The 26,449-nt window shown below is 39.3% G+C and overlaps 1 protein-coding gene across 1 annotated transcript; it reads right to left on the bottom strand.

Moving 5' to 3' along the window:
- Positions 1–581: 581 nt before the first annotated feature.
- LOC132556210 (homeodomain-only protein-like) lies at positions 582–18,238 on the bottom strand. The gene is made up of 2 exons (XM_060220602.1): positions 16,967–18,238; positions 582–2,965 (listed from the first exon to the last, which is right to left on the bottom strand). Exons 1-2 carry the CDS (start codon positions 17,141–17,143, stop codon positions 2,888–2,890), a joined length of 255 nt encoding a protein of 84 aa, XP_060076585.1. The 5' UTR covers positions 17,144–18,238; the 3' UTR covers positions 582–2,887.
- Positions 18,239–26,449: the final 8,211 nt, after the last annotated feature.

Below are 26,449 nucleotides of genomic sequence, written 5' to 3'. Positions count from 1 at the left end.
TACAAAACGATTTAAGTGTTCATATAAATATATTTTTGAAGATCTGGTGATTTTCGTCTCTGAAAGATTCAATGAAGGTACACAGTTCACAAGGTTAGACACTCTGAATAAACACCAACATGCGTAGAAAGCGATATTTGTGGATAATAAATCTAATTTGTTCAACAATATTTTAAGATATATTCAAAATATATTTGATAACAGTCTTGTGCTTTCAATTTTCGTCCTTATGCCATAAACGATTTCTAAATATTACTTTGATATTATTTTTCGGTGTGTACTTTCTAACTGTATTCCAGTATATCACACAGACTGTGATGTACTAAGACTATAAGCATATTCCGGATATTATTTGTGGTCGATTTGACATTTACACGTGGTTAGTGATTACTGTATTTGATCTGATTAATAAGTCATCTGATACGTAATCAACATTATTTCAGTCATGTGTTTAGATCGGAATAATTGGACATTTTGTGTGATGTGACAAACAGCATACATTTGTAACGAGAGTCCGTAAACAACAAAACAAGTGACATTTACGGTAATACCTTTGACCTGGAGGTATTAGCGAGGTTCAGTCTGGGAGAACGGCTCCGAACCAGTACACTTTGGTGTTCTAATTGTACGTCATTTTCAGACTACAGAACATTGGAAATACTTTGTGAAAAAATAAATTGAGAACATTTATTTGAAATAGTAATATATTTAAAATAAATACTTTGAGTGCTGTTAAATATCTACATAAACTCGCAAAGTTCCACGAGTGTACGTAAATTAATGTAGGCCTAATTGGAACGGCTCTAGAAATTACCTTTCCTGACCACAGGTAAAAAAAATCACAAACAACGATAACAGAAGTTGAAGACGTTTGTGTCATAGTTGACTGTAAAGAAATTAAGTTTTAAAAAAACTATACAACAAACATCTGTACAAATATATAAAGTGATGGTGGATGATGAAAACGATAGATTTAAAGACGATACACAATATGCTGACTAGATTAGAATTAGGGAGTGCCATTTGTCGATCAACGATTATTTAATACTGCAGAATTTTAATTGTTGATAAACAATCTAACAAGAGAGAATTATAATCATTAATTACCTCAGATTTCGGGGGATACCTTGATGAATCGTTCCATACGTTTATCTCAAAACTAAACAGGGGAAAATGTTTCTCTTCTATTAGAGTACATGTAAACAAAATTCCTCTAGACAACAAGAGGCCCACTGGGCTTAAAAGATCACCTGGATAACCTCACAAATTGAAGCAGAGAAATGAAAAGAAAGTGAAAAACGCTAATTATATTGGGGAAGGAGGGTTTCCCAGAAATTGTAACTCATTATTGTGTAATTTTCACGACATAACGATGATCTAGTAAACAATTGTAAATTTTACCCCTCCTCAGGGGGAAATGTGAGACTGTAGGGTTTTGGTAAAACAAATTAAGAACTTTCCATACAGGAAGATTATTTCATGCTACTGACATGGGTATAATTGAGATTTTTTAAAATTTCATTCAAATGTGACCCTTTTTGAACCCGCCCACAATGCCAATAGATCATCCAAGGTCAATATGTTCATATCATCAAACTGTCATTCCATAGTAACAATTTTGACAAAGTTCGCACTATTTCCAGCAAAAAATAAACAAATTATGCTCCATTATGCCATTTTCCTATATAAACTATGTAAATCCCTTCCCTACCGAGAAATGTGTGGCCCTGGGGTCATGAAATTGACACTTTTGGTAAGACACATTAAGACCCTTCAATCCATGAACATTATTTGATCCTACCATATTTGGGTATTGAGAAGAAGATTTTCCAGAGTTTGACAGCGGCCATATAATTTACAATTTTCGTCCACCTTGGCTTTCTTTGAAATCAGTTCAGGGGTTTTCCAGAAGAAGTCGAAAATGTAAAATGTTTACAACCCCCGGACTTAGGGGATTGCAATTGGTAACCATGAGACTCAGGTCACCTAAAACCTAAAAATTAGATGTATTGTTCGTTTGACCGGGTTAAAGTTTAGATCAAACGATTGTTTTATCTTTTATATAGTAAATAAACATTGTAACCTAGCCTGGTCACATGGGCATTGTCACATACAGATTTAAGAGGATAGCAAAAACCGTCCTGTCTCCATCTCAGATTTAACTTGCATTGGTACAAGTACAAAGAGAAGTCAATTACAATGCTTTGGACACTTTGGATTTCATTCGTTATTATGAAATGTTTCGTGTTGATCCTTGCTGGGGCATTCTTGCGGGTCATTTAAATTAACATAATCTCAGAGTGGATCAATGTCATTGTATTGCAGTTATTCAAGGTCATAGATCATATTAGCAATAAGTACTAATTTACATATTTAGATGAATTCTGTCTGTCAATTTTTTCATTTGCTTATTTCGAATAAAATATTCTCTTTGTTGTTATATAGCTCTTCTGGTGCTGAAGATAAATCATACCTGCGTCAAAGTCATGCTATATTTAGGATTTCCCGATCTTTTTATTCACAGAGCGTGGTGAATGCCACCAAAAAGCTTTTGTGTCACGTGTTCCACTTTTACCCTAAGCTAAAAGTGAATAAGTCAGGCTCATCTCTCCTAAATACAACACTGAACCTAGCACGTGATCCCGGAATAAGCTTATCATATCAAGAATGCACTTTCAAGGTCAGGATCACAGGTGACGATTACAATCTTCAAGGTCAAAGATTCACAGTGAAATATGGTCACCGCTTTGACAGATTCGTTGTTTATGAATAACGTCGAGGTAGGATGAATGATTGCATGGTTTGACAGTTATTGAACAATCATGATCCATTGACTAGCGCGGGCTCCGACCAACAACAGACATCTCACAATGGCCTTGACCTCTGGTCAGTCCTTTACCGAACCACTGTTAGCAGGCAGTCCCTGTTGCTGACGCCAGCAGGCTAGACGGTGTCCATACCAGATCTAAAAAAAAAAATAAACTATTAATCTTTTGGATTTGGATTGAAACTTGCGAACAAGAATAGTTATTAGTCCCCTATGGGAGGGGGAGGGGTCACAATAGTTTTCCTCTCCGTCTGTCTGCTCCTGCGTCCGTCCGGCCGTCCGGGCGTCTTTGCGTCTGTTAGCGCTTTAACGGCTTCATTCCGCGATGGATTCTCGTCAGACCTGCCACACTTATTCAGCATTGAAATATCTCGGACAAGTTTTAGTGTTAAGGTTGTTGGTCAAGGTCAACATTATCGTTTTTAGAAAATGTATCAATGATTAAAGTGTAATAACTCGTGGGTCCATAGCCTATACTCGGTATGATTTCCATTTATTTTTTTCACTATACAACGGTCACAAAGACTCAAACTTGGCGGCAGGGTTGCAAAACATGCACGAGACTTGATATATGTATCACAGACTAACGGCAATTTTTTATCCGTCGTAGTGGGTGACAACATATTTATATCCCTTATCAAAGGCCTGAGATATCCTGCACATGCAGGGTTTGCACCCATTGACGTCTGGTCATATCAATACATGGATTAAATTGTGGAAAGTTTAAAGTTGACCCGCCCTGATGATGAGCCGTATAGACAGATACTGGCCAGGTTTTATTACACTGGAGAATCGTTTTATGTCGCGTTCAGTTTGATTTGTAGCCAAATGTACGTGACCACGATTTACGATTCACGAACGAACTCTGGGAACTTGACACATTATATGTTCCCTTCAGAACAGTAAATAAATAAATTTGAGGAAATCATCTATACATTATTTTCACACCTGACTAAACTACACAACATACAATGTTTGGAAAAAACATGATACTTTATATGTAGCCATGCATGACCAAACACCTTCATACAATGCACATTTGTAAGCATTGCGTGAAGTACATCAAACGCATGCATTTCCAAATACACACATAAAGATATTTATACGGAAACATACATTTCAACAGAATATACGATTACAGACACTTACATTTCTACATCCAAAAATACAATGTTTATATACCGATATTTACATCACTACACATGTACATACAGACATACAATGTATGTATATTAACATTTACATTATTACATACAAATACATTGTTTGTATGTTGATAAAGACATACAATGTATGTATATTAATATTTACATTATTACATACAAATACATACATTGTTTATGTACATACAAGGCTTACTGCGATCAGATGGGTTCATTTTAAATGGAAGTTGTTAATTATCTATTTCTTTCTTGTTTAAAGTTCTGTGGTGATGACGTTAAAAATCACACGTTATCTACAAACTACAAGCACGTACAAATGCGGCGTCCGTAAATAATTCTTTATGATTGTCGTAAGAACGGAAGTGATACATTTAGAAATGAACCTGAAAAGTGACACCTGGAAATGTCGCCTTGCTTGTTGTAAATTATCAAGGCCACTGACCATATCGTCATTGGCCGGAAATTATGGCCGATGGGTTAAATGTGGACAAAGCCATCCGACAGATCCAATGTACTTGTATACGTGCATGTATCCGACCTACAGTATGATTTAGAGGTGGACAATGGTCAGCAGATTATATACATGAACATCCTCGAATGACTGTGACTGCTAAATTGTCCATGTAATGACCACTTATGTCTGATTTAGTGTGATCTCGGCCATTTTAATGTGTGGCCGTAGTGTTTAATTATCTCTCCTGAATCATCTCTGTCGCATCTACAGTTTCTTTCTCCGACGTGCGGGAGATGTTGACTGAGTGACTGTGTGTTAACATTATCAGTCTAATGGAGGTGGACAGTACAGTGTACTTTAAATTCTCTTACATGTAAATGATAAGATGATATGGATGGGACAGGGACGTATATATTAACGTGTTATATACGTCCCTGGATGGGGCAAGAGGTGACCAGTATTCCTTATAAAGTGGTTTTACAAAAGGAATATATCTAAATCACTTTCTATACAGTATTCCCAATGTCCCACATCATACAGGAATTGTTTCGCAATCGTAACATGGACGGTATGTTACATAAGCGTGTCTACATTGAATTTCCCTTGGACGTCTGGTCTACTGTGTATGTGTTCCTGTGTACGTCATTTCCGGTAGACATACAACTAATGGGTATCTTTAGGTTTATCCCTATACTCAATCATTATAATCTCCTTCACTTACTTTCGTGTACCTCTCTGAACATCTTTTATTCCCGTTCCTATTCAAACCCGTCAGAGCTCTCTTATCAATCAGAATCCTCCCTCCCCATCCTTATCCTCCCCTGATCCATACATCCCTTCCAACGTCACATCCAACTGAACATCCAACACCTCCCATCCTTTTGAATTTACTTTCATTTGCCATCCCCCAATTTCCTCTCCAACCCCTCTGAAATTCCAGTCCCTACCACCTCTTCCGATTCACTCTCCTATTCCACATAATTCGACGTACCAATTCTAAAACGCACCCCTATCTCTGCTCTTGAAGATACTAGTAGTTATAATATTAAAAATTCCCCTAAAATGTATGAAATGCATATAACAGTCAGCCATCTTCAGAACTGTTAAGTCAGCCGAAAGTTAAAAACACAATATTTTGAACTCAATAGGTGCTCTATCGTTTTGAATTATTCACAATTCCTGACAACATTGGTAAAGTTTAAAAGTGGCAGTTGGAAAGTTTCGATTTGACATTTAAACAACATATTGTCTTCAAATTACAAAATTACATTAGCTGATATGAGTCAGGAAGTGTCTGGAAAGAGCGTAGCTTACATGCCACAGTGACATTCTCGGTTGAAAATATCAAGAAAATAAAATCGGATAGCGCTTAAAGAAATAAAAAAAAATGTGGTGCGTTACAGGAAATGATCGATCGCACCATTCTTGTGACGTCGACGTTTTGTGTGCTTTTGTATATGTTGTGATGTCATAATATTGACTGACGTTGTACGTCGGGTACTTGGAGGGATAAAGAAAATTTAGGTCATGTCAATATCTTTAGTATAAATTATCTGTATGTTAAGTTATAATTAAAATAAATCAAACAACTTCAGGAAAGCGAAAAGCCTGTCATTTTTAAACTCTAGATACGGGTAAAGTGCAGAGCACCCTTTGCTCCATGCCTTTCACCTCCGGAAGAATTTTTCTCAGATGGATCAATTTTCTTGGGACCTCTCGTCCTGGACGTGAATGAAACGTGGTCTTACACATGTTACCAGTATAGAGCTTCGTTTGGGCACCTTCGGCGCCTGAAAGGCGTCGCTCTTATTACTACGTCGTTTGTTATATGCATCCCATAATATTGATTCGGCGTTGTTCTTTTATTATTATCATAATATCATTCATAAATCTTGGGCTGCGACATGGTCTTTTGTGAGTATTTTGTTGGTGGTCTTTGTTGTCCTGTAAGTGGTGACGTATACATGATTTTTTTTAAAGGTGGGGGGGGGGGGGGGGGGATAAGAGGGCTTTTACCGAACAGGTTGGTGGAAAGTGTGCCACATATTTGAGGTGCAGTAAATAAGAATAAAATTAAGAACCACGCAGACATGAGAAAACATTCTTCAAACATGGCTAGCTTTACTGATCGATACCGTTTACCACTTGGTTGATCACCTTTTCACAAGCACTTGTGACGGACTCCGGGAGAGCAATCGATTATATATATATATGATTTCTACTTTGTTTATTCCCAGGTCAGTTGTTACTATCAAGTTGAACTTGTATGTCTGTAATTACTATTCCTTTTAAACATGAATTGTGAAAGTTTATGATCTTGCCGATTCGTGGTTACCACACAACGGGCATTAATTGGTTACTTGACTATCGTGACGTGAAGAAACGTACTTAGCAGTAGAATGATATTCAGTAAAATCTTTACCGGTGTCAGGAGAACATCAATATTTACCGACTATGTACCTTATATCAGACTACATACACGGTGTAAGACGGAGATGGGTGAGTGAAAAGTTGGGTGGGAGATGGGTGGGCCACAAAGGGTGTGGGGTGGTGCTGGGGAAAGGAGTGAGGATGATGAGAGAATGAAGGGTTTGGGAATTGGGCTATAGACAGGGAGTGAGGATGACAAAGAAATGACGGGTTTGGGGAGAAGGGCTGGGGAAGGAGTGAGGATGATAAGAGAATGAAGTGTTAGGGAATTGGGGAAGATACTGCAGATGATGAAAGGATGAAGAGGTTTGGAGAGTGGGGCCTGGGGGGAAGTGAGTTAGGATATTGAAAGGTTTGAGGAGTGGGTTTAGACGAAAGAGTGAGGATAACGAGAAAATAAAGTATAAGGGGAGTGGGGCTTGCGGGAGGAATTGTAGATCATGATAAGGAGGACCTGAGATGGACAAGGCAGAGTGGTGGAGGGACTGAAGGGATAGGAGAAGGGAAGAAGTTGGGAATGCAGAAATTGTGTGAGAGGGAATTAAATCAAATACAAAGAAAAATATGGTCGTAAATGAAGGGGGAGAGGCATGGACAGAAGCTGAGCGGTCAGTGAGAGCAGAGATGGGAGGTGGGAGAGAGGATAGAGGTGGGAAGAGATATGCGGTGAAGGCGTGGTGGAGGAGGTAACAGCACAGACTGGAAGGGTTGTGAGGGGGATAAAGGAGAGAAGATATATATGGCGAAGGCGTGGGGAGGGGGTAACAGCAGAGACTGGGAGAGTTGTGAGGAGGATAAAGGAGAGAAGATATATATGGTGAAGGCGTGGGGAGGGGGTAACAGCGTGGGGAGGGGGTAACAGCACAGACTGGAAGGGTTGTGAGGGGGATAAAGGAGAGAAGATATATATGGTGAAGGCGTGGGGAGGGGGTAACAGCAGAGACTGGGAGAGTTGTGAGGAGGATAAAGGAGAGAAGATATATATGGTGAAGGCGTGGGGAGGGGGTAACAGCAGAGACTGGGAGAGTTGTGAGGAGGATAAAGGAGAGAAGATATATATGGTGAAGGCGTGGGGAGGGGGTAACAGCAGAGACTGGGAGAGTTGTGAGGAGGATAAAGGAGAGAAGATATATGTGAGGTAAGAGAAGAGACTGGGAGGTGTGTGAGAGTAGGTGAAGGAGTGGGAAGGGGGAGGGTAGGTGAGTGAGAGAAGGTGAAGGAGTGGGGAGGGGGAGGGGAGGTGAATGAGAGAAGGTGAAGGAGTGGGAAGGGGGAGGGTAGGTGAGTGAGAGAAGGTGAAGGAGTGGGGAGGGGAGGTGAGTAAGAGAAGGTGAAGGAATGAGGAAGGGGGAGGGTAGGTAAGAAAAGAGACTTGTTCGCGTGTGATAGAAGGCGGAGCAGAGGAGAAAGTTAAGGTACATGAAACAGCAGACACTCGGAGGCATTTGATAGAGGACGAAGGAGGGTGGAAGAATAGAAACTATTCTGATCTAGGTGAAAGATTGGTTAGAGAAAGTGTTGGAAAGATCCAAGACTAAGATGTGAGAAGGAGGAATGACAGAGAGAGAAGAATGTTAAAAAAGGACGAGGAGTGGTGGTAAAGACAGGCATACGCGGAATAGAGTGGGCGAGGATTGAAAGTGAAAAAGTAAAGAGAGAAAACAGGGAGAGACAGTGGTGGTACTATTTCGTAGGTACTGGGAACTCTCAGTTAGTTGTATATAGTATACAACTCCATAAACTCTCCTTGATTTCAACCCTTGTGACCTTCCGGGGCCATTACTACTTATTAACATTAGCGTGCTAGAATTTACCACACACAGATCCAAAGGTCGCCGAGCGCACTTAAAATATTGACTACGACCTCACACCTCTTTAATCACTACAATGGGTAAACAATGCTTAAATAATCAACTTTTAATCGGTTTCGACTTATGTCACTTAGATTTGACCTAGAAACAAAACTGCTATTTCAGAACATTTAAAGCTAGCCATGTAATATCCTTTCCACACACATTTCCTCACCGTTTCTATTTCTCTACCGTTTCGTTTCTTAGTACGCTTACTTCCTGGCCGTTTTATTCATCACGGCAGTCTTTTGGGGTCTAAGCAGCTGAGATAACGAAAAGTTATGTGATGTCATTGCTGTGTCATTTGGCAAAACAATGAATGATGAAAATACTATAGATAGCACGTATCTTAATTATATCAATAAGACAGACACATCGACAAAACAGTATAATGGTAAACAAATCTCCGTGATTATTGATGTATCTTATCAAAGTAAGTTGTCTAATCCATGTCTTTTACAATAATACAATCACGGTAATGCTATCCTAAACAATACGACCCTCGGTAATACGCAATACACATGTAAATGTTTCATACAGGAGGTAATATGTGTCTGTTGTCCCTTACACTACCACAATCACAGTAATGTTATAAAACGGAAACTATGGGTCTCCGTAACACAGGAGGTAATATGTGTCTGATGTCCCTTACACTACCACAATCACAGTAATGTTATAATACGGAAACTATAGGTCTCCGTAATACAGGGGTTATATGTGTCTGTTGTCCCTTACACTACCACAACCACAGTAATGTTATAATACGGAAACTATAGGTCTCCTTAACACTGGAGGTAATAGGTGTCTGATGTCCCTTACACTACCACAATCACAGTAATGTTATAATACGGAAACTATAGGTCTCCGTAACACAGGAGGTAATATGTGTCTGTTGTCCCTCACACTACCACAATCACAGGTCTCCGTAACACAGGAGGTAATATGTGTCTGATGTCCCTCACACTACCACAATCACAGTAATGTTATAATGCGGAAACTATGGGTCTCCGTAATACAGTAGTTAATATGTGTCTGATGTCCCTTACACTACCACAATCACAGTAATGTTATAATACGGAAACTATGGGTCTCCGTAACACAGGAGGTAATATTTGTCTGATGTCCCTTACACTACCACAATCACAGTAATGTTATAATACGGAAACTATGGGTCTCCGTAACACAGGAGGTAATATGTGTCTGATGTCCCTTACACTACCACAATCACAGTAATGTTATAATACGGAAACTATAGGTCTCCGTAATACAGGAGGTAATATGTGTCTGATGTCCCTTACACTACCACAATCACAGTAATGTTATAATACGGAAACTATGAGCCTCCTTTATACACATTATTAATGTAGGATACAGAGACTATACAGCGTCACATTCCTGTGGTACAGACGTCTCGTTTATGTATAATTACTTAAGTTGTTTTATTTCCGATACTCGCTGTATCGTATCGACCAAGAAAAACTATATATATTCCTTTCTGGTGCTATTTAGAGTCCTCGTTTACTTTAAGTACGTGTTTGACCCGCCTGTCTGTGTATAATTAGTCACCAGCTTTATTACTTATGTTTTATTCACTAAGTGTGACATGCACATTTATGAGTAATACCTAAATGCATGTCGACAAGCGACACATGTTTAACATATTAGCTGTTACATAAATACAGAGAGATACTGCGATATTTCCGTGTCGTTTCACTTTTACAATATACCCAGTGTTCTTTTCATTTGAAATTTTGATGGCTTTCTATCTCAGACCAAATCCTTAGCATGTGACCATTTTATGCAATTTCGTTTTTAGTCATTGTACATGTCTGTACGTCTGTTGATGTCCTGTTTCGTTATGCTGTACTCGTCTGCTTATATTTCATTCAGTCATTGTACGTGTCTGTCCATCTGTTTTCGTCCGGTTCCGTTATTGTGTATTTGTCTGTTTATATTCGGTCCATTCATTATACTTTTCTGTCCGTTTGTTGATGTCCGGTTCCGTTATTGTGTACTTGCCTGTTTATATTCTGCCCATTCATTATACTTGTCTGTCCGTTTGTTGATGTCCGGTTCCGTAATTGTGTACTTGCCTGTTTATATTCTGTCCATTCATTATACTTGTCTGTCCGTTTGTTGATGTCCGGTTCCGTTATTGTGTTCTTGCCTGTTTATATTCTGCCCATTCATTATACTTGTCTGTCCGTTTGTTGTCGTCCGGTTCCGTTATTGTGTATTTGTTTATATCCGGTCATTCATTATACTTGTCTGCCCGTTTGTTGACGTCCGGTTCCGTTATTGTCTACTCGTCTGTTAATATTCGGTCCAGTCATTTTTCTTTTTGGTATATGTCTGTCTGACTGTTGACGTCTAGTTTCGTTAATGTCTGCTCGTCCGTTTACACGTCATTACTGTACCTCTAGCAACGACACAATTTTGTTATATTGCATTGTTCGTGTACATATGAAAATCGGTGAAAGATCATGTGTGGTAAGGCGTAATGTAATACAGGAATGCCTCTTACTCTGAATCGAACACTATTTTACTGTATCCGAACCTGTGGTATTGAACATACTTCGTATTCAATGAGATCGATATTTTACTATCGTAAAAAAAATCAGTTCCGAATCACAGAACTTTATCTAGTCCGCCATTTAACTCATATTTTAGGGTGATAAATGGGTAGGTGGTTATCAAACTGTTGGGACCATTAACTCGTACCGTTTCTAAAGGTTATACCGACAAATGACAAGGTCAATGGATTTCCTAACAAAGCGCTTTGGATTGCTGTCTCTTGCAGTCTTTTCATGAGAGGAACAATTCGTGTTATATCAAACGCTATACCTACACCCATGGTTTTGACCAAATGTTTGGTTCTCGGGGTTTCAGGCTAGGCAGGCGTAGAAGTCCTAGTACCTGTGTGTATTGATAGTCTATTTGCCTCCTGCATATCGTGATACGTTGATCAGAACCCTCGAACACAAACTTAACAAATGGAACAATCTAATCCAAAATAAAGCAGAAGGCAACTTTTTCAATTACCATCGTGCATCTTTGTTTCATTTAGTTTGGATTTAATGCGCAAATATTGGTCAAAACTTTGCACCTTTATATACTACATTTTCAGCCTTGTTCTGCTCAAGTGATACTTAAACTCTTACATTTTTTTAAATTTGTAAAACTCGTCAGAGTGGAATATTTCTCTTTTGAGATTAGCGTTTAGTAGTGGGTCTTACAACCCAGTGTAAATATACTCGTGAAAGCACGATTATACGGATGGTAAATAGTGCCAAGGGTACACAATCACAAACAATGAAAGGTAAACACTACATGCTGGTACGACTATTATACAATAAAACGGAACACGCTCGACAACTGATGTACTCGCTACAATTTACAGGGATCGTATATTTACCCAGGAGTGAAAAAATCAAACATTATAATTAGGGTTTCTTGTATATCTTGTACAGCAGTCGACAGACTATACAACGTCGACAGACTATACAACGTCGACAGACTATACAATGTCGACAGGCCATACAACGTCGACAGGACATACAACGTCGACAGGCTATACAACGTCGACAGGACATACAACGTCGACAGGCCATACAACGTCGACAGGCCATACAACGTCGACAGACTATACAACGTCGACAGGCTATACAACGTCGACAGGCCATACAACGTCGACAGACTATACAACGTCGACAGGCTATACAACGTCGACAGGACATACAACGTCGACAGGCCATACAACGTCGACAGGCCATACAACGTCGACAGGCCATACAACGTCGACAGGCTATACAACGTCGACAGGACATACAACGTCGACAGGCCATACAACGTCGACAGGCCATACAACGTCGACAGACTATACAACGTCGACAGGCCATACAACGTCGACAGGCCATACAACGTCGACAGGCCATACAACGTCGACAGACTATACAACGTCGACAGGCCATACAACGTCGACAGACTATACAACGTCGACAGGCCATACAACGTCGACAGGCCATACAACGTCGACAGACTATACAACGTCGACAGACTAGACTATACAACGTCGACAGGCCATACAACGTCGACAGGCCATACAACGTCGACAGACTATACAACGTCGACAGGACATACAACGTCGACAGACTATACAATGTCGACAGACTAGACTATACATTGTCGACAGACTATAGAATGTCGACAGACTATACAACGTCGACAGGACATACAACGTCGACAGACTATACAATGTCGACAGACTATACAATGTCGACAGACTAGACTATACAACGTCGACAGACTAGACTATACAACGTCGACAGGACATACAACGTCGACAGGCCATACAACGTCGACAGGCCATACAACGTCGACAGACTATACAACGTCGACAGGCCATACAACGTCGACAGACTATACAACGTCGACAGGCCATACAACGTCGACAGACTATACAACGTCGACAGACTAGACTATACAACGTCGACAGGCCATACAACGTCGACAGACTATACAACGTCGACAGGCCATACAACGTCGACAGGCCATACAACGTCGACAGACCATACAACGTCGACAGACTATACAACGTCGACAGGCCATACAACGTCGACAGACTATACAACGTCGACAGACTATACAACGTCGACAGACTAGACTATACAACGTCGACAGGCCATACAACGTCGACAGACCATACAACGTCGACAGGCCATACAACGTCGACAGACTATACAACGTCGACAGACTATACAACGTCGACAGGCCATACAACGTCGACAGACTATACAACGTCGACAGGCCATACAACGTCGACAGGCCATACAACGTCGACAGGCCATACAACGTCGACAGGCCATACAACGTCGACAGACTATACAACGTCGACAGACTATACAACGTCGACAGACCATACAACGTCGACAGGCCATACAACGTCGACAGACTATACAACGTCGACAGACCATACAACGTCGACAGGCCATACAACGTCGACAGACTATACAACGTCGACAGACTATACAATGTCGACAGACTATACAACGTCGACAGACCATACAACGTCGACAGGCCATACAACGTCGACAGACTATACAACGTCGACATACAACGTCGACAGGCCATACAACGTCGACAGGCCATACAACGTCGACAGACTATACAACGTCGACAGGCCATACAACGTCGACAGACTATACAACGTCGACAGACTAGACTATACAACGTCGACAGGCCATACAACGTCGACAGGCCATACAACGTCGACAGACTATACAATGTCGACAGACTAGACTATACAATGTCGACAGACTATACAACGTCGACAGACTATACAACGTCGACAGGCCATACAACGTCGACAGACTATACAATGTCGACAGACTAGACTATACAATGTCGACAGACTATACAACGTCGACAGACTATACAACGTCGACAGGCCATACAACGTCGACAGACTATACAATGTCGACAGGCCATACAACGTCGACAGACTATACAACGTCGACAGGCCATACAACGTCGACAGACTATACAATGTCGACAGACTAGACTATACAATGTCGACAGACTATACAACGTCGACAGACTATACAACGTCAACAGGCCATACAACGTCGACAGACTATACAATGTCGACAGACTAGACTATACAATGTCGACAGACTATACAACGTCGACAGACTATACAATGTCGACAGACTAGACTATACAATGTCGACAGACTATACAACGTCGACAGGCCATACAACGTCGACAGACTATACAACGTCGACAGGCCATACAACGTCGACAGACTATACAATGTCGACAGACTAGACTATACAATGTCGACAGACTATACAACGTCGACAGGCTTTACAAAGTCGACAGACTATAAAATGTCGACAGACTATACAATGTCGACAGACTAGACTATACATTGTCGACAGACTATAGAATGTCGACAGGACATACAACATCGACAGACTATACAACGTCGACAGACTATACAACGTCGACAGACTATACAACGTCGACAGGCCATACAACGTCGACAGACTATACAACGTCGACAGGCCATACAACGTCGACAGACTATACAATGTCGACAGACTAGACTATACAATGTCGACAGACTATACAACGTCGACAGACTATACAATGTCGACAGACTAGACTATACAATGTCGACAGACTAGACTATACATTGTCGACAGACTATACAATGTCGACAGGACATACAACGTCGACAGACTATACAATGTCGACAGACTAGACTATACATTGTCTACAGACTATACAATGTCAACAGGACATACAACGTCGACAGACTATACAATGTCGACAGGCAATACAATGTCGACAGACTAAACATTGTCGACAGGACATACAACTGTCGACGAGCTAAACAACGTCGACAGGCTTTACAATGTCGACAGACTATACAACGTCGACAGGCTTTACAAAGTCGACAGGACATACAACATCGACAGACTATACAATGTCGACAGACTAGACTATACATTGTCGACAGACTATACAATGTCGACAGGACATACAACGTCGACAGACTATACAATGTCGACAGGCAATACAATGTCGACAGACTAAACATTGTCGACAGGACATACAACTTCGGCGAGCTAAACAACGTCGACAGGCTTTACAAAGTCGGCGGGATATTCAATGTCGACAGACTAGATTATACATTGTCGACAGACTATAGAATGTCGACAGGACATACAACGTCGACAGGACATACAATGTCGACAGACTATACAATGTCGACAGACTAGACTATACAATGTCGACAGGCTATACAAAGCCGGCGGGATATACATCTACGGGCTGTAAAATTTTGAAAAGCTACACAACGACGGCGGGCTACGGTTTACATAGACAGTTAATGTCTGCAATGACGATCGGTAGTGTCTACAATGATGATAGGTCGTGTCTACAATGACGGTAGGTCGTGTCTACAATGAAGGTCGGTCTTGTCTACAATGACGGCGGATCATGTCTACAATGACGGTAGGTCGTGTCTACAATGAAGGTCGGTCTTGTCTACAGTGACGGCGGATCATGTCTACAATGACGGTAGGTCGTGTCTACAATGACGGTCGATCATGTCTGCAACGTTGCTGTGTGTTGCCTACAACAACGGCGATAGGTTTTGTCTACAAAGACTGTGGATCCAGTGTACAAGATTTCGAGTCCTGTAGCAAATATCGGAACGTCGTGTCCTCAACGTCGACGAGCTGTACACAAAGTCGACTTGTGCGTACAACGATGGCTAGCATATGTCAAGATAATTTTACCTGTGATAATTAATGTAAATTAAAGAGAAGAATAAATCCATGACTTCTGTGTCGTAGGAATTAATTACCAAAAAGAGAAAAATGAAATAATGAAATGAACCCAGAGGGCGAGGAAATCGTCAGCTAATTAGAAGTATGGAATTCGTGTGACGATTGCGAACAACTGGCAGCTGGCCCGCAGTCAGACGACTCGGTCAGACTCTATTAATTAATCCTAATCATATCGATTTATCATCAGCCTATATATAGCTAATTAGTTTATGAAATATTGCCTAGTCGCCAACAGTCCAATTTTGTTTGATATTTCATTTTCGTGTTTTTCTTTCTTTCTATAATAGTACAAGTTCTGCCAGTTTACTACCATCGTCATCATATGTGGATTGGAATCGCTTTTTAAATCAATCCATTTTCATCCTTGGACTTTCTTGTGACAAAATTTAAAGGTTCTAGTAAAACATACGGAAATACAAAACTGGAATGGTTTCAGACAAGCTAGGTCACATATGTCTTTCGAAGACGAAAGAAGAGATCATTTTGCACTTTACAATCATGGTAGCCCTGACGTTTATTACAATAGTGAAAATCATTATTGAAATAAAGTATACAATAGGACACATGATTACCGTAGTGACTATAGCAGGTACACCTACTCTACAGACGATCACAGGTATGCTGAACTCTTTTAACAGTCCACAATTTGACACGTAAATCAGCATTAGTTATTGTTACAACATATTCCAAGGATGGAAATATTCCTGTATCGAGAGCAGGACATCATGGTCACGTATAACGAAAGTCATGCACGTGGCAGTTACTTTAAGTAATGAATATACACAAGGAAAACTATTCGTACAAAATCTGTAATTAAAAAACATATGGCGAACGTCCCGCCGACGGCGGACACGAGATTGAAAAGATTTGAAAATATACGATACCTTGACGTCATCGTCCATCAGGCCAGCCTCCGCTGCAATCAGTGTTACATCCAAGTCGGTGGGGTTGCGATTCTTCCGGAAATTTTCTTCCAGAACCCTTTCCTGTTCCATCCTCATTTTGGGAAGGAGGTATGGAGGGGTAAGGTGGGCAGTGATATTTCCCGTAGACATTTCCATACAACCTATACAGCCACGAAATACACACTTATACCCAAGTAATTACGGAATGCAGGTAAGAGTACAGGTAAAAAAATCTTTATCAAACACGTCCTACTGAACAGTGAAATATCGCCATATATAATCCTAGTCAACCTCAGCACAGTGACCAGTGTCCAACACACCAAAACATCGTCGGGCCGAGGTTAGGACATAGTGATGAGGACTTTGACCGCAGTCCCAGAAATAACCGATAATCAATATGTTGTGTCGATGATCCCTGCGTATGCAGTAGAGTGCCGAACCAATATCACACGCCGGGGTAAAGCGTTTACAAATATTGTATTTTATAGCCCTCTTCAGTCCTTAAACTGTGTAGATTGCTGAATAAACAGCCGTGTTTAAATCTAGCGTATGTCGCTAACCGGTGATAAGGCTTGTCTGTATTTGGTCAAATTCCTCTAGATCTATACCTGGTCAAATACACAGTCGACTGTCATCAAATGTACGGTATTCAGAGCCGGGTATATATATATGTTATGATACAAACCTCTACAATGTAAACAAATACTGCCGCTCTGTTCGATCTACACTGTCCGTTGTACTTCGTCGGTTTTTTCGGTCTGTAACGCATGCACGGAGGTCGCGGAGTTGAAAAGAAGCTCGGACAAACGGCTGCTGTGATACACAACCACTACGATATACTGGGTACATCCCAAATACTCTGACTTTCTACTTCTTTCTATACTAAACGTCCGTATTCCTCGGTCTTTCCTCGATTGTTAACACCAGTCTGTCACTATCCATTCAATTGTTCGTCCTTTTTCTCTCTCCAACACTGTTTAGAAGTTCTGTATTACAGTCGGTGTTCTCACTTACTAATAAATCTACCGGATAACGAACGAGATACACATATTTGTTTCCGTGTATGTCCGCGGGTAGGGGGAGATTTTTACCACTGTACCATTGCCAGGTTGTCACTTTGCATTGTCATCCAGCACCCTCGGTACAACTCACGTTGTGTCGGCTCTCATCAGCAGCAGGATTTGTCTACAATACGCGCGATGTAGTACTTTAGATCTACCTTTTCTATACTATACCAACGTATCGCGACTACTTATTTCGTCAACACGTGTTGTCACTCTTCAGTTTCCCTCAAAAAAGAAACAGGCATGCATGTGTACCTTTTTAAATCCTTAACCAAGCCGAACAAAGTATAGATATATATGATTTTCACACATTAAAGGTCCCAGTATTGGTCCTCGCAGCTGGTGATGGGTTTACACATTATACCTGACGGAACGTGTGGTATATATGTGTATATACGCTATTTACTACAAAAACATAGTATGACGCTTCCTCCACGAAATATCTTGCACAAAATCGTCCCTCAACATGTCTCGCCTTCCAGTGCTTTAATGCTTTATGAATATTGCTCCATTGTCAATATGCCCTATTTATCGATCCACGCGGTTTCCGGGTGACATACAAGTCAATATCAATCCGTCACGTGACCTATAAAGTGAAAGTTGTAACGGCACCACAAGGTTTATCGCGCCGTTAACGTTGTTAGTGTCCAGTACGACGAAAACACGCCGTAGGGCGGGCATTTAATACATAATTGACCATTCAGGTTCCTATTAGCAGAAAGAGTAATTAACTAGTGCACGAGACTCAGTAACAGTAAATACTACAGCAGAATATCACTTTCTGCGTATCATCTACCTGCGAGTAGATCTCGAAAAAAAGTAGACCACAAATATATTTTCAGTGCATAAACCTCTACCGACAGTGACTCCAGAGCGTGGTTAAGACTCGGAAGTCGGTGATGAGGGGAAGGGGGTCGATGGCAAGGATGTTTTGAAGAAAAAAAATCGGAGAGCAGAATACACTCGGAGAGGGGTAGTGAACTCCAGAAGCGGATAAAACATTGGGATGGTATAGATCCCGATGTTATGGGGGGGGCAAGGACCTCAACGGGACGGCATTGACGCCAGGAGAGGAGGGTTCAGGGACCGAAGTAGATTTCAGGAAGAAAGGATTTCGTGGAGCGGAGTAGATTGCAATGGTGGGACGGAACTCCAGGGAGTGGCGGCGTTGACGTCAGGGCACTACAGGTAGACTCCACTAGAGGGAACTGGGGGAAAAGGAAGAGATGCGAACTCTGGGTAGAAATGTGAAATCTGTCTCGGAGAAAAATCTGAAGCTGTTGTACCCTGAGGAGATACGATGAGGGGGGCTCTTTACAGGTAGAATATGGAAGTTTGGAAGGTTGTAAACTGGATCAGAGGAGGAGCCATTGGTGAACCGTTGTATGTACCACCCAGTGAGCCACTATATAGTCTCCTGGCAGTACATGTTCTGACACTATCTGTTAGTCTAGGGGTCTGCTGTAGATAAAGTTGAGTCGCATGGGGAGCAGTAAACAGTAAAATGGAGTTGATGACCAGGTGCACGTGTCACTTTGATATATACACACGTGCTTGAGTCCGTGCAAATTATAGCCCAGTTCACGCAGGTAGTTTGTCTGGCGAAAGAGAGCCTGTGTATAAGATATCAATTGACACCTTCACCTTCAACCCCACCTCCAACCCCAACCTTTCTCCTTTTTCATATTATAATATAAAAATTAAATTCATGGTGTTAAAGAGTTAAAGCTCACATTTTTCATAGATTATAGTGGACAAGATATTTTATAAGCCCCCTAGTTAAGGTAAAGGACTTTTCAAGTTCATGTACACCATTTTCCTGTAATTATTGCTGATTCTGAATTGTCTCATCATAGTTCCACTGACACCGCTATCTCTCTCCGCGAGTGTAAATCATTGTTCCATGAACGTAGATATCTATGTCCATGATTGTTCATCATTGTTCCATGAACGTAGATATCTATGTCCATGATTGTTCATCATTGTTCAATGGACGTAGATATCTATGTCCATGATTGTTCGTCATTGTTCCATGAACGTAGGTATCTCTGTCCATGATTGTACATCATTGCTCCATGGACGTAGATATCTATGTTCGTGGCTTTTTAAATTTTTAATACATGTTTTGTCAGATTCTGTACTGGATTAATATATTTCAATATATGTACAAAAAAAATTAAAGGCGTATTTATCGAATAATTATAAGCAAAATAAGGTGGGTAGAAATTACTGAAATATTCATAGTGCATCTTGTAGACTTCGGAGCTGAACACGGCTCTTTTTCCCGATCGCTAAACCTGGTTATTTTTTATTCCTCACATTTGAGATTTAAAAATAACGGAAGTTTAGCAAAATTTCAAAAATCTGGTTGATGCTGTGCATGATAGGATTTTGTAGACAGTCCGTGCAGGGTTGTGTGTATTTGCTGTAGTAAACTATACGAAATACACATGAGTGACATAAAGCTATCAATTCCGCTTTATTCGAATGTTGAGGGAAGAAAGCCTTGGGCACAAAAGTAACGACCCTAATACTACAGATGAATTCTAATTTTAGTAAAGTAACCTCCTTTGTCAATTTTTCATGATTTTTGTGATTTCTGAAATGCGAAGGTATGTGACAAGCGATCTTAGTATCTTATAATCAATATTGTGATATTCACAATCGTTTACCTTTACTTGAAACAATACATGTTTAAAATTTGAAAAATGATGCTAGGAAGAGTTTCCAGATTTTGTCTAGGGGAGACAATCCAATTATAATTTTTGACTTCCATAGTATCATACTATCATGATAGAGAATTATATATAAAGGAGAAATTATCCTTTTCCGTTCACCTATACTTTATTTCGATGTGTGATTACTTATACTTATTTCAATGTGTGATTATTTATACTTATTTCGATGTGTGATTATCTATACTTCTTTCGATCTGTGATTATTTATACTTATTTCGATGTGTGATTATCTATACTTATTTCGATGTGTGATTATTTATACTTATTTCTATCTGTGATTATTTATACTTATTTCAATGTGTGATTATTTATACTTATTTCGATGTGTGATTATCTATACTTATTTCAATGTGTGATTATTTATACTTATTTCAATGTGTGATTATTTATACTTATTTCGATGTGTGATTATTTATACTTATTTCGATGTGTGATTATTTATACTTATTTCAATGTGTGATTATTTATACTTATTTCGATGTGTGATTATTTATACTTATTTCGATGTGTGATTATTTATACTTATTTCGATCTGTGATTATTTATACTTATTTCGATGTGTGATTATTTATACTTATTTCGATGTGTGATTATTTATACTTATTTCGATCTGTGATTATTTATACTTATTTCGATGTGTGATTATTTATACTTATGTGTGATTATTTATACTTATTTCGATGTGTGATTATTTATACTTATTTCGATCTGTGATTATTTATACTTATTTCGATCTGTAATTATTTATACTTATTTCGATGTGTGTTTATTTATACTTCTTTCGATGTGTGATTATCTATACTTCTTTCGATCTGTGATTATTTCAGGTTGCCGTCATGGAAATCATATTATAATTTCCTTGCCTGAGAATGAGTGTTGTTTGTGTAATAATATGATGATGTATTTTTCCCTTTTTTCGTGTTTGATAATGAATCTATTTCTTTTTGTGAGAACTGATCTTGCTTTCATTTCGATTCATCTACTTTATTCTCACCTGTGACATTATTTCCAGTCTACTAAACGAGATGGTGTGATTGCGTCCAATCCCTAGTGTGATCATTTATCTTGGAAAGAAAGTTTGTCATTTCCATGTGTGTGATTACTATTTTTTTCTGTCTATTTTTGACAACATATTTTTGGAAATGTTTTTATGTGATGATTTAACTATTGTGATAGCGGACGTTGATAATTATGGACAAACCAGAAAAGATAAAACATTTTTTATTATGTAAACTTCAATTTTGTTATCAATTATTACAGAACAATTTGCTGAAAATAAAACACCTCCAGATATTCTTATTTAGTATAACAAGTGGACCAGAAACTTGTATATATAATGTATGTAAACTACTATAATATATAAAATAACATTAATCTATACATAAATATTGACTCTCAGCAACCTCATAGTTTATCTTTAATCTCCAATACCAAGTATGTTGTCTGTGTTGTAAGGGAAGCCAGAGTATGTTGTCTGTGTTGTAAGGGAAGTCAGAGTATGTTGTCTGTGTTGTAAGGGAAGTCAGAGTGTGTTGTCTGTGTTGTAAGGGAAGTCAGAGTATGTTGTCTGTGTTGTAAGGGAAGTCAGAGTGTGTTGTCTGTGTTGTAAGGCAAGTCAGAGTATGTTGTCTGTGTTGTAAGGGAAGTCAGAGTATGTTGTCTGTGTTGTAAGGGAAGTCAGAGTATGTTGTCTGTGTTGTAAGGGAAGCCAGAGTATGTGGCGGTGATGTAAGGGAAGTCAGAGTATGTTGTCTGTGTTGTAAGGGAAGCCAGAGTATGTTGTCTGTGTTGTAAGGGAAGTCAGAGTATGTTGTCTGTGTTGTAAGGGAAGTCAGAGTATGTTGTCTGTGTTGTAAGGGAAGTCAGAGTATGTTGTCTGTGTTGTAAGGGTCAAGTATGTTGTCTGTGTTGTAAGGGAGTATGTTGTCTGTGTTGTAAGGGAAGTCAGAGTATGTTGTCTGTGTTGTAAGGGAAGTCAGAGTATGTTGTCTGTGTTGTAAGGGAAGTCAGAGTATGTTGTCTGTGTTGTAAGGGGAGTCAGAGTATGTTGTCTGTGTTGTAAGGGAAGTCAGAATATGTTGTCTGTGTTGTAAGGGAAGTCAGAGTATGTTGTCTGTGTTGTATGTTGTCTGTGTTGTAAGGCAAGTCAGAGTATGTTGTCTGTGTTGTAAGGGAAGCCAGAGTATGTTGTCTGTGTTGTAAGGGAAGCCAGAGTATGTTGTCTGTGTTGTAAGGGGAGTCAGTGTATGTTGTCTGTGTTGTAAGGGAAGTCAGAATATGTTGTCTGTGTTGTAAGGGAAGTCAGAGTATGTTGTCTGTGTTGTAAGGGAAGCCAGAGTATGTTGTTGTGTTGTAAGGGAAGTCAGAGTATGTTGTCTGTGTTGTAAGGGAAGCCAGAGTATGTTGTCTGTAATGTAAGGGAAGTCCGAGTATGTTGTCTGTGTTGTAAGGGAAGTCATAGTATGTTGTCTGTGTTGTAAGGGAAGCCAGAATATGTTGTCTGTAATGTAAGGTAAGTTGGAGTATGTTGCCTGTGTTGTAAGGGAAGTCATAGTATGTTGTTGTGTTGTAAGGGAAGCCAGAATATGTTGTCTGTAATGTAAGGTAAGTGGGAGTATGTTGCCTGTGTTGTAAGGGAAGTCATAGTATGTTGTTGTGTTGTAAGGGAAGACAGAATATGTTGCCTGTGTTGTAAGGGAAGTCAGAGTATGTTGTCTGTGTTGTAAGGGAAGTCAGAGTGTGTTGTCTGTGTTGTAAGGGAAGTCAGAGTATGTTGTCTGTGTTGTAAGGCAAGTCAGAGTATGTTGTCTGTGTTGTAAGGCAAGTCAGCGTATGGTGCCTGTGTTGTAAGGGAAGACAGAGTATGTTGTCTGTGTTGTAAGGGAAGCCAGAATATGTTGTCTGTAATGTAAGGGAAGCCAGAGTATGTTGTCTGCGTTGTAAGGGAAGTCAGAGTATGTGGCAGTGATGTAAGGGATGTCAGAGTATGTTGTCTGCGTTGTAAGGGAAGTCAGAGTATGTGGCGGTGATGTAAGGGATGTCAGAGTATGTTGTCTGCGTTGTAAGGGAAGTCAGAGTATGTGGCGGTGATGTAAGGGATGTCAGAGTATGTTGTCTGTGTTGTAAGGGAAGTCAGAGTATGTTGTCTGTGTTGTAAGGGATGTCAGAGTATGTTGTCTGTGTTGTAAGGGAAGTCAGAGTGTGTTGTCTGTGTTGTAAGGGATGTCAGAGTATGTTGTCTGTGTTGTAAGGGAAGCCAGAGTATGTTGTCTGTGTTGTAAGGGAAGTCAGAGTGTGTTGTCTGTGTTGTAGAGTCAGAGTGTTGTCTGTGTTGTAAGGGAAGTCAGAGTATGTTGTCTGTGTTGTAAGGGAAGCCAGAGTATGTTGTCTGTGTTGTAAGGGAAGCCAGAGTATGTTGTCTGTGTTGTAAGGGATGATTGTTCAAAGATTCATCAACTATTTCTTCTCTTTATTCAGTGTGACTACTGTAGCATCAAATGAGAAATTAAAAAGGTACAATAGTAGCTTGTTTTCTTTAAACTCTGTTCTTTTAAGGCACATGCAAATACAAAGAACATAATCTTGATGTAATATTTGAAATCATATTTGTGTATTAGCTGACACAGCTAAACGTTTTCTTTGCATTATTTAAAAGTTAGAAAAAGTATTATGATATACCAACAGACCTATCCAAGATATTGGTCTGATTATATAGAACTAAAGAGTAAACAGGAGGTGAGGTAGGGAGATAATCACTGACAGGATGCTTCTGTAAACAATGGTGTAATCATAATAATTATTAGTTGTATAAAAAAGACAAAAAAATGAAATTAAAACAAACCAATCATCTCAGAAAAAAGTATCTACGATCTTATCGTCATAAGATTTATGACACATATAAAAGAAACGATTGTGGGACGCTTTAGTGTTCGTGGGGGTAATTAAAAATTACTACCAGATAGGGAAATCAAACATTACAAATCAAGATCACAAACTAGATAGACAATTGACAAAATCAGAGTAGAGAATTTCCTACCTAGAATAGTGACAGATATCCCAGTCTTTACCGGTCAGCCAGTGATAAAGTACACAAATTTGTTATTAATCAAACATTATAACTGGTATTTTTTAATAACAATACACTTGATATTTTGTCTTTTTACCCTGTTATCAATATATAAAAACTGATGTAATTGATGAGTGTTAGAGACAAAAGATCTGTAACCAACCAATTGATGTCACTTATAACATAAACAAAATGTTTGTTAAACTTACACATATGTTACAAAGTTATCAATATAATACTTCTGAAAAACAGATATCAACGAAAATCAAAAAGTAGTGTAGTAAATGATTGAATGAGTTTGGATTGTTTGGTAGGACAATGAAAAGGCACTAGGAATTAGTTACAGGCACGGGAATCTCAGTGTAAACATATATTTTATGAAAGATTTTTCAGACATATATAAAATACCATTGTAATTATCACCAAATCAGTCATTTGTTGTTTCAAGAAACTTGGTGCAGTGACACATCGGTACAGTAACACATTGATAGAGTGACACCTTGATACGGTGACATCTTGGTGCAGAGACGCAATTGTAAATTGACACCTTGATAGAGTGACACCTTGGTGCAGTGACACAATTGTAATTTAGGAATAAAAGAGATACAAATAAAAAAAAGGGGTTTTTTTCTTAAAGATTTCAAAGTAGGTTTAAAGACTAAAAAATCTGTGTGACCTGTAAAGCTTCTATCCATATACTGACTGGAAATCTATGTTAATAATGTTACTTCTCTCCTTATACTGACTGGAAATCTCTGTCAATAATGTTACTTCTCTCCTTATACTGACTGGAAATGTCTGTCAATAATGTTACTTCTCTCCTTATACTGACTGGAAATCTCTGTCAATAATGTTACTTCTCTCCTTATACTGACTGGAAATCTCTGTCAATAATGTTACTTCTCTCCTTATACTGACTGGAAATGTCTGTCAATAATGTTACTTCTCTCCTTATACTGACTGGAAATCTCTGTCAATAATGTTACTTCTCTCCTTATACTGACTGGAAATCTCTGTCAATAATGTTACTTCTCTCCTTATACTGACTGGAAATCTCTGTCAATAATGTTACTTCTCTCCTTATACTGACTGGAAATGTCTGTCAATAATGTTACTTCTCTCCTTATACTGACTGGAAATGTCTGTCAATAATGTTACTTCTCTCCTTATACTGACTGGAAATGTCTGTCAATAATGTTACTTCTCTTCTTATACTGACTGGAAATGTCTGTCAATAATGTTACTTCTCTCCTTATACTGACTGGAAATGTCTGTCAATAATGTTACTTCTCTCCTTATACTGACTGGAAATCTCTGTCAATAATGTTACTTCTCTCCTTATACTGACTGGAAATGTCTGTCAATAATGTTACTTCTCTCCTTATACTGACTGGAAATGTCTGTCAATAATGTTACTTCTCTCCTTATACTGACTGGAAATGTCTGTCAATAATGTTACTTCTCTCCTTATACTGACTGGAAATCTCTGTCAATAATGTTACTTCTCTCCTTATACTGACTGGAAATGTCTGTCAATAATGTTACTTCTCTCCTTATACTGACTGGAAATCTCTGTCAATAATGTTACTTCTCT

This window comes from Ylistrum balloti, unplaced genomic scaffold, assembly GCF_031769215.1.
Source record: "Ylistrum balloti isolate Yb309-2 unplaced genomic scaffold, AGI_CSIRO_Ybal_v1 Utg370554, whole genome shotgun sequence".
NCBI lineage: Eukaryota > Metazoa > Mollusca > Bivalvia > Pectinida > Pectinidae > Ylistrum > Ylistrum balloti.
The sequence above is the reverse complement of the archived record's forward strand: the minus strand, read 5'-3'. Positions and strand labels throughout refer to the sequence as shown.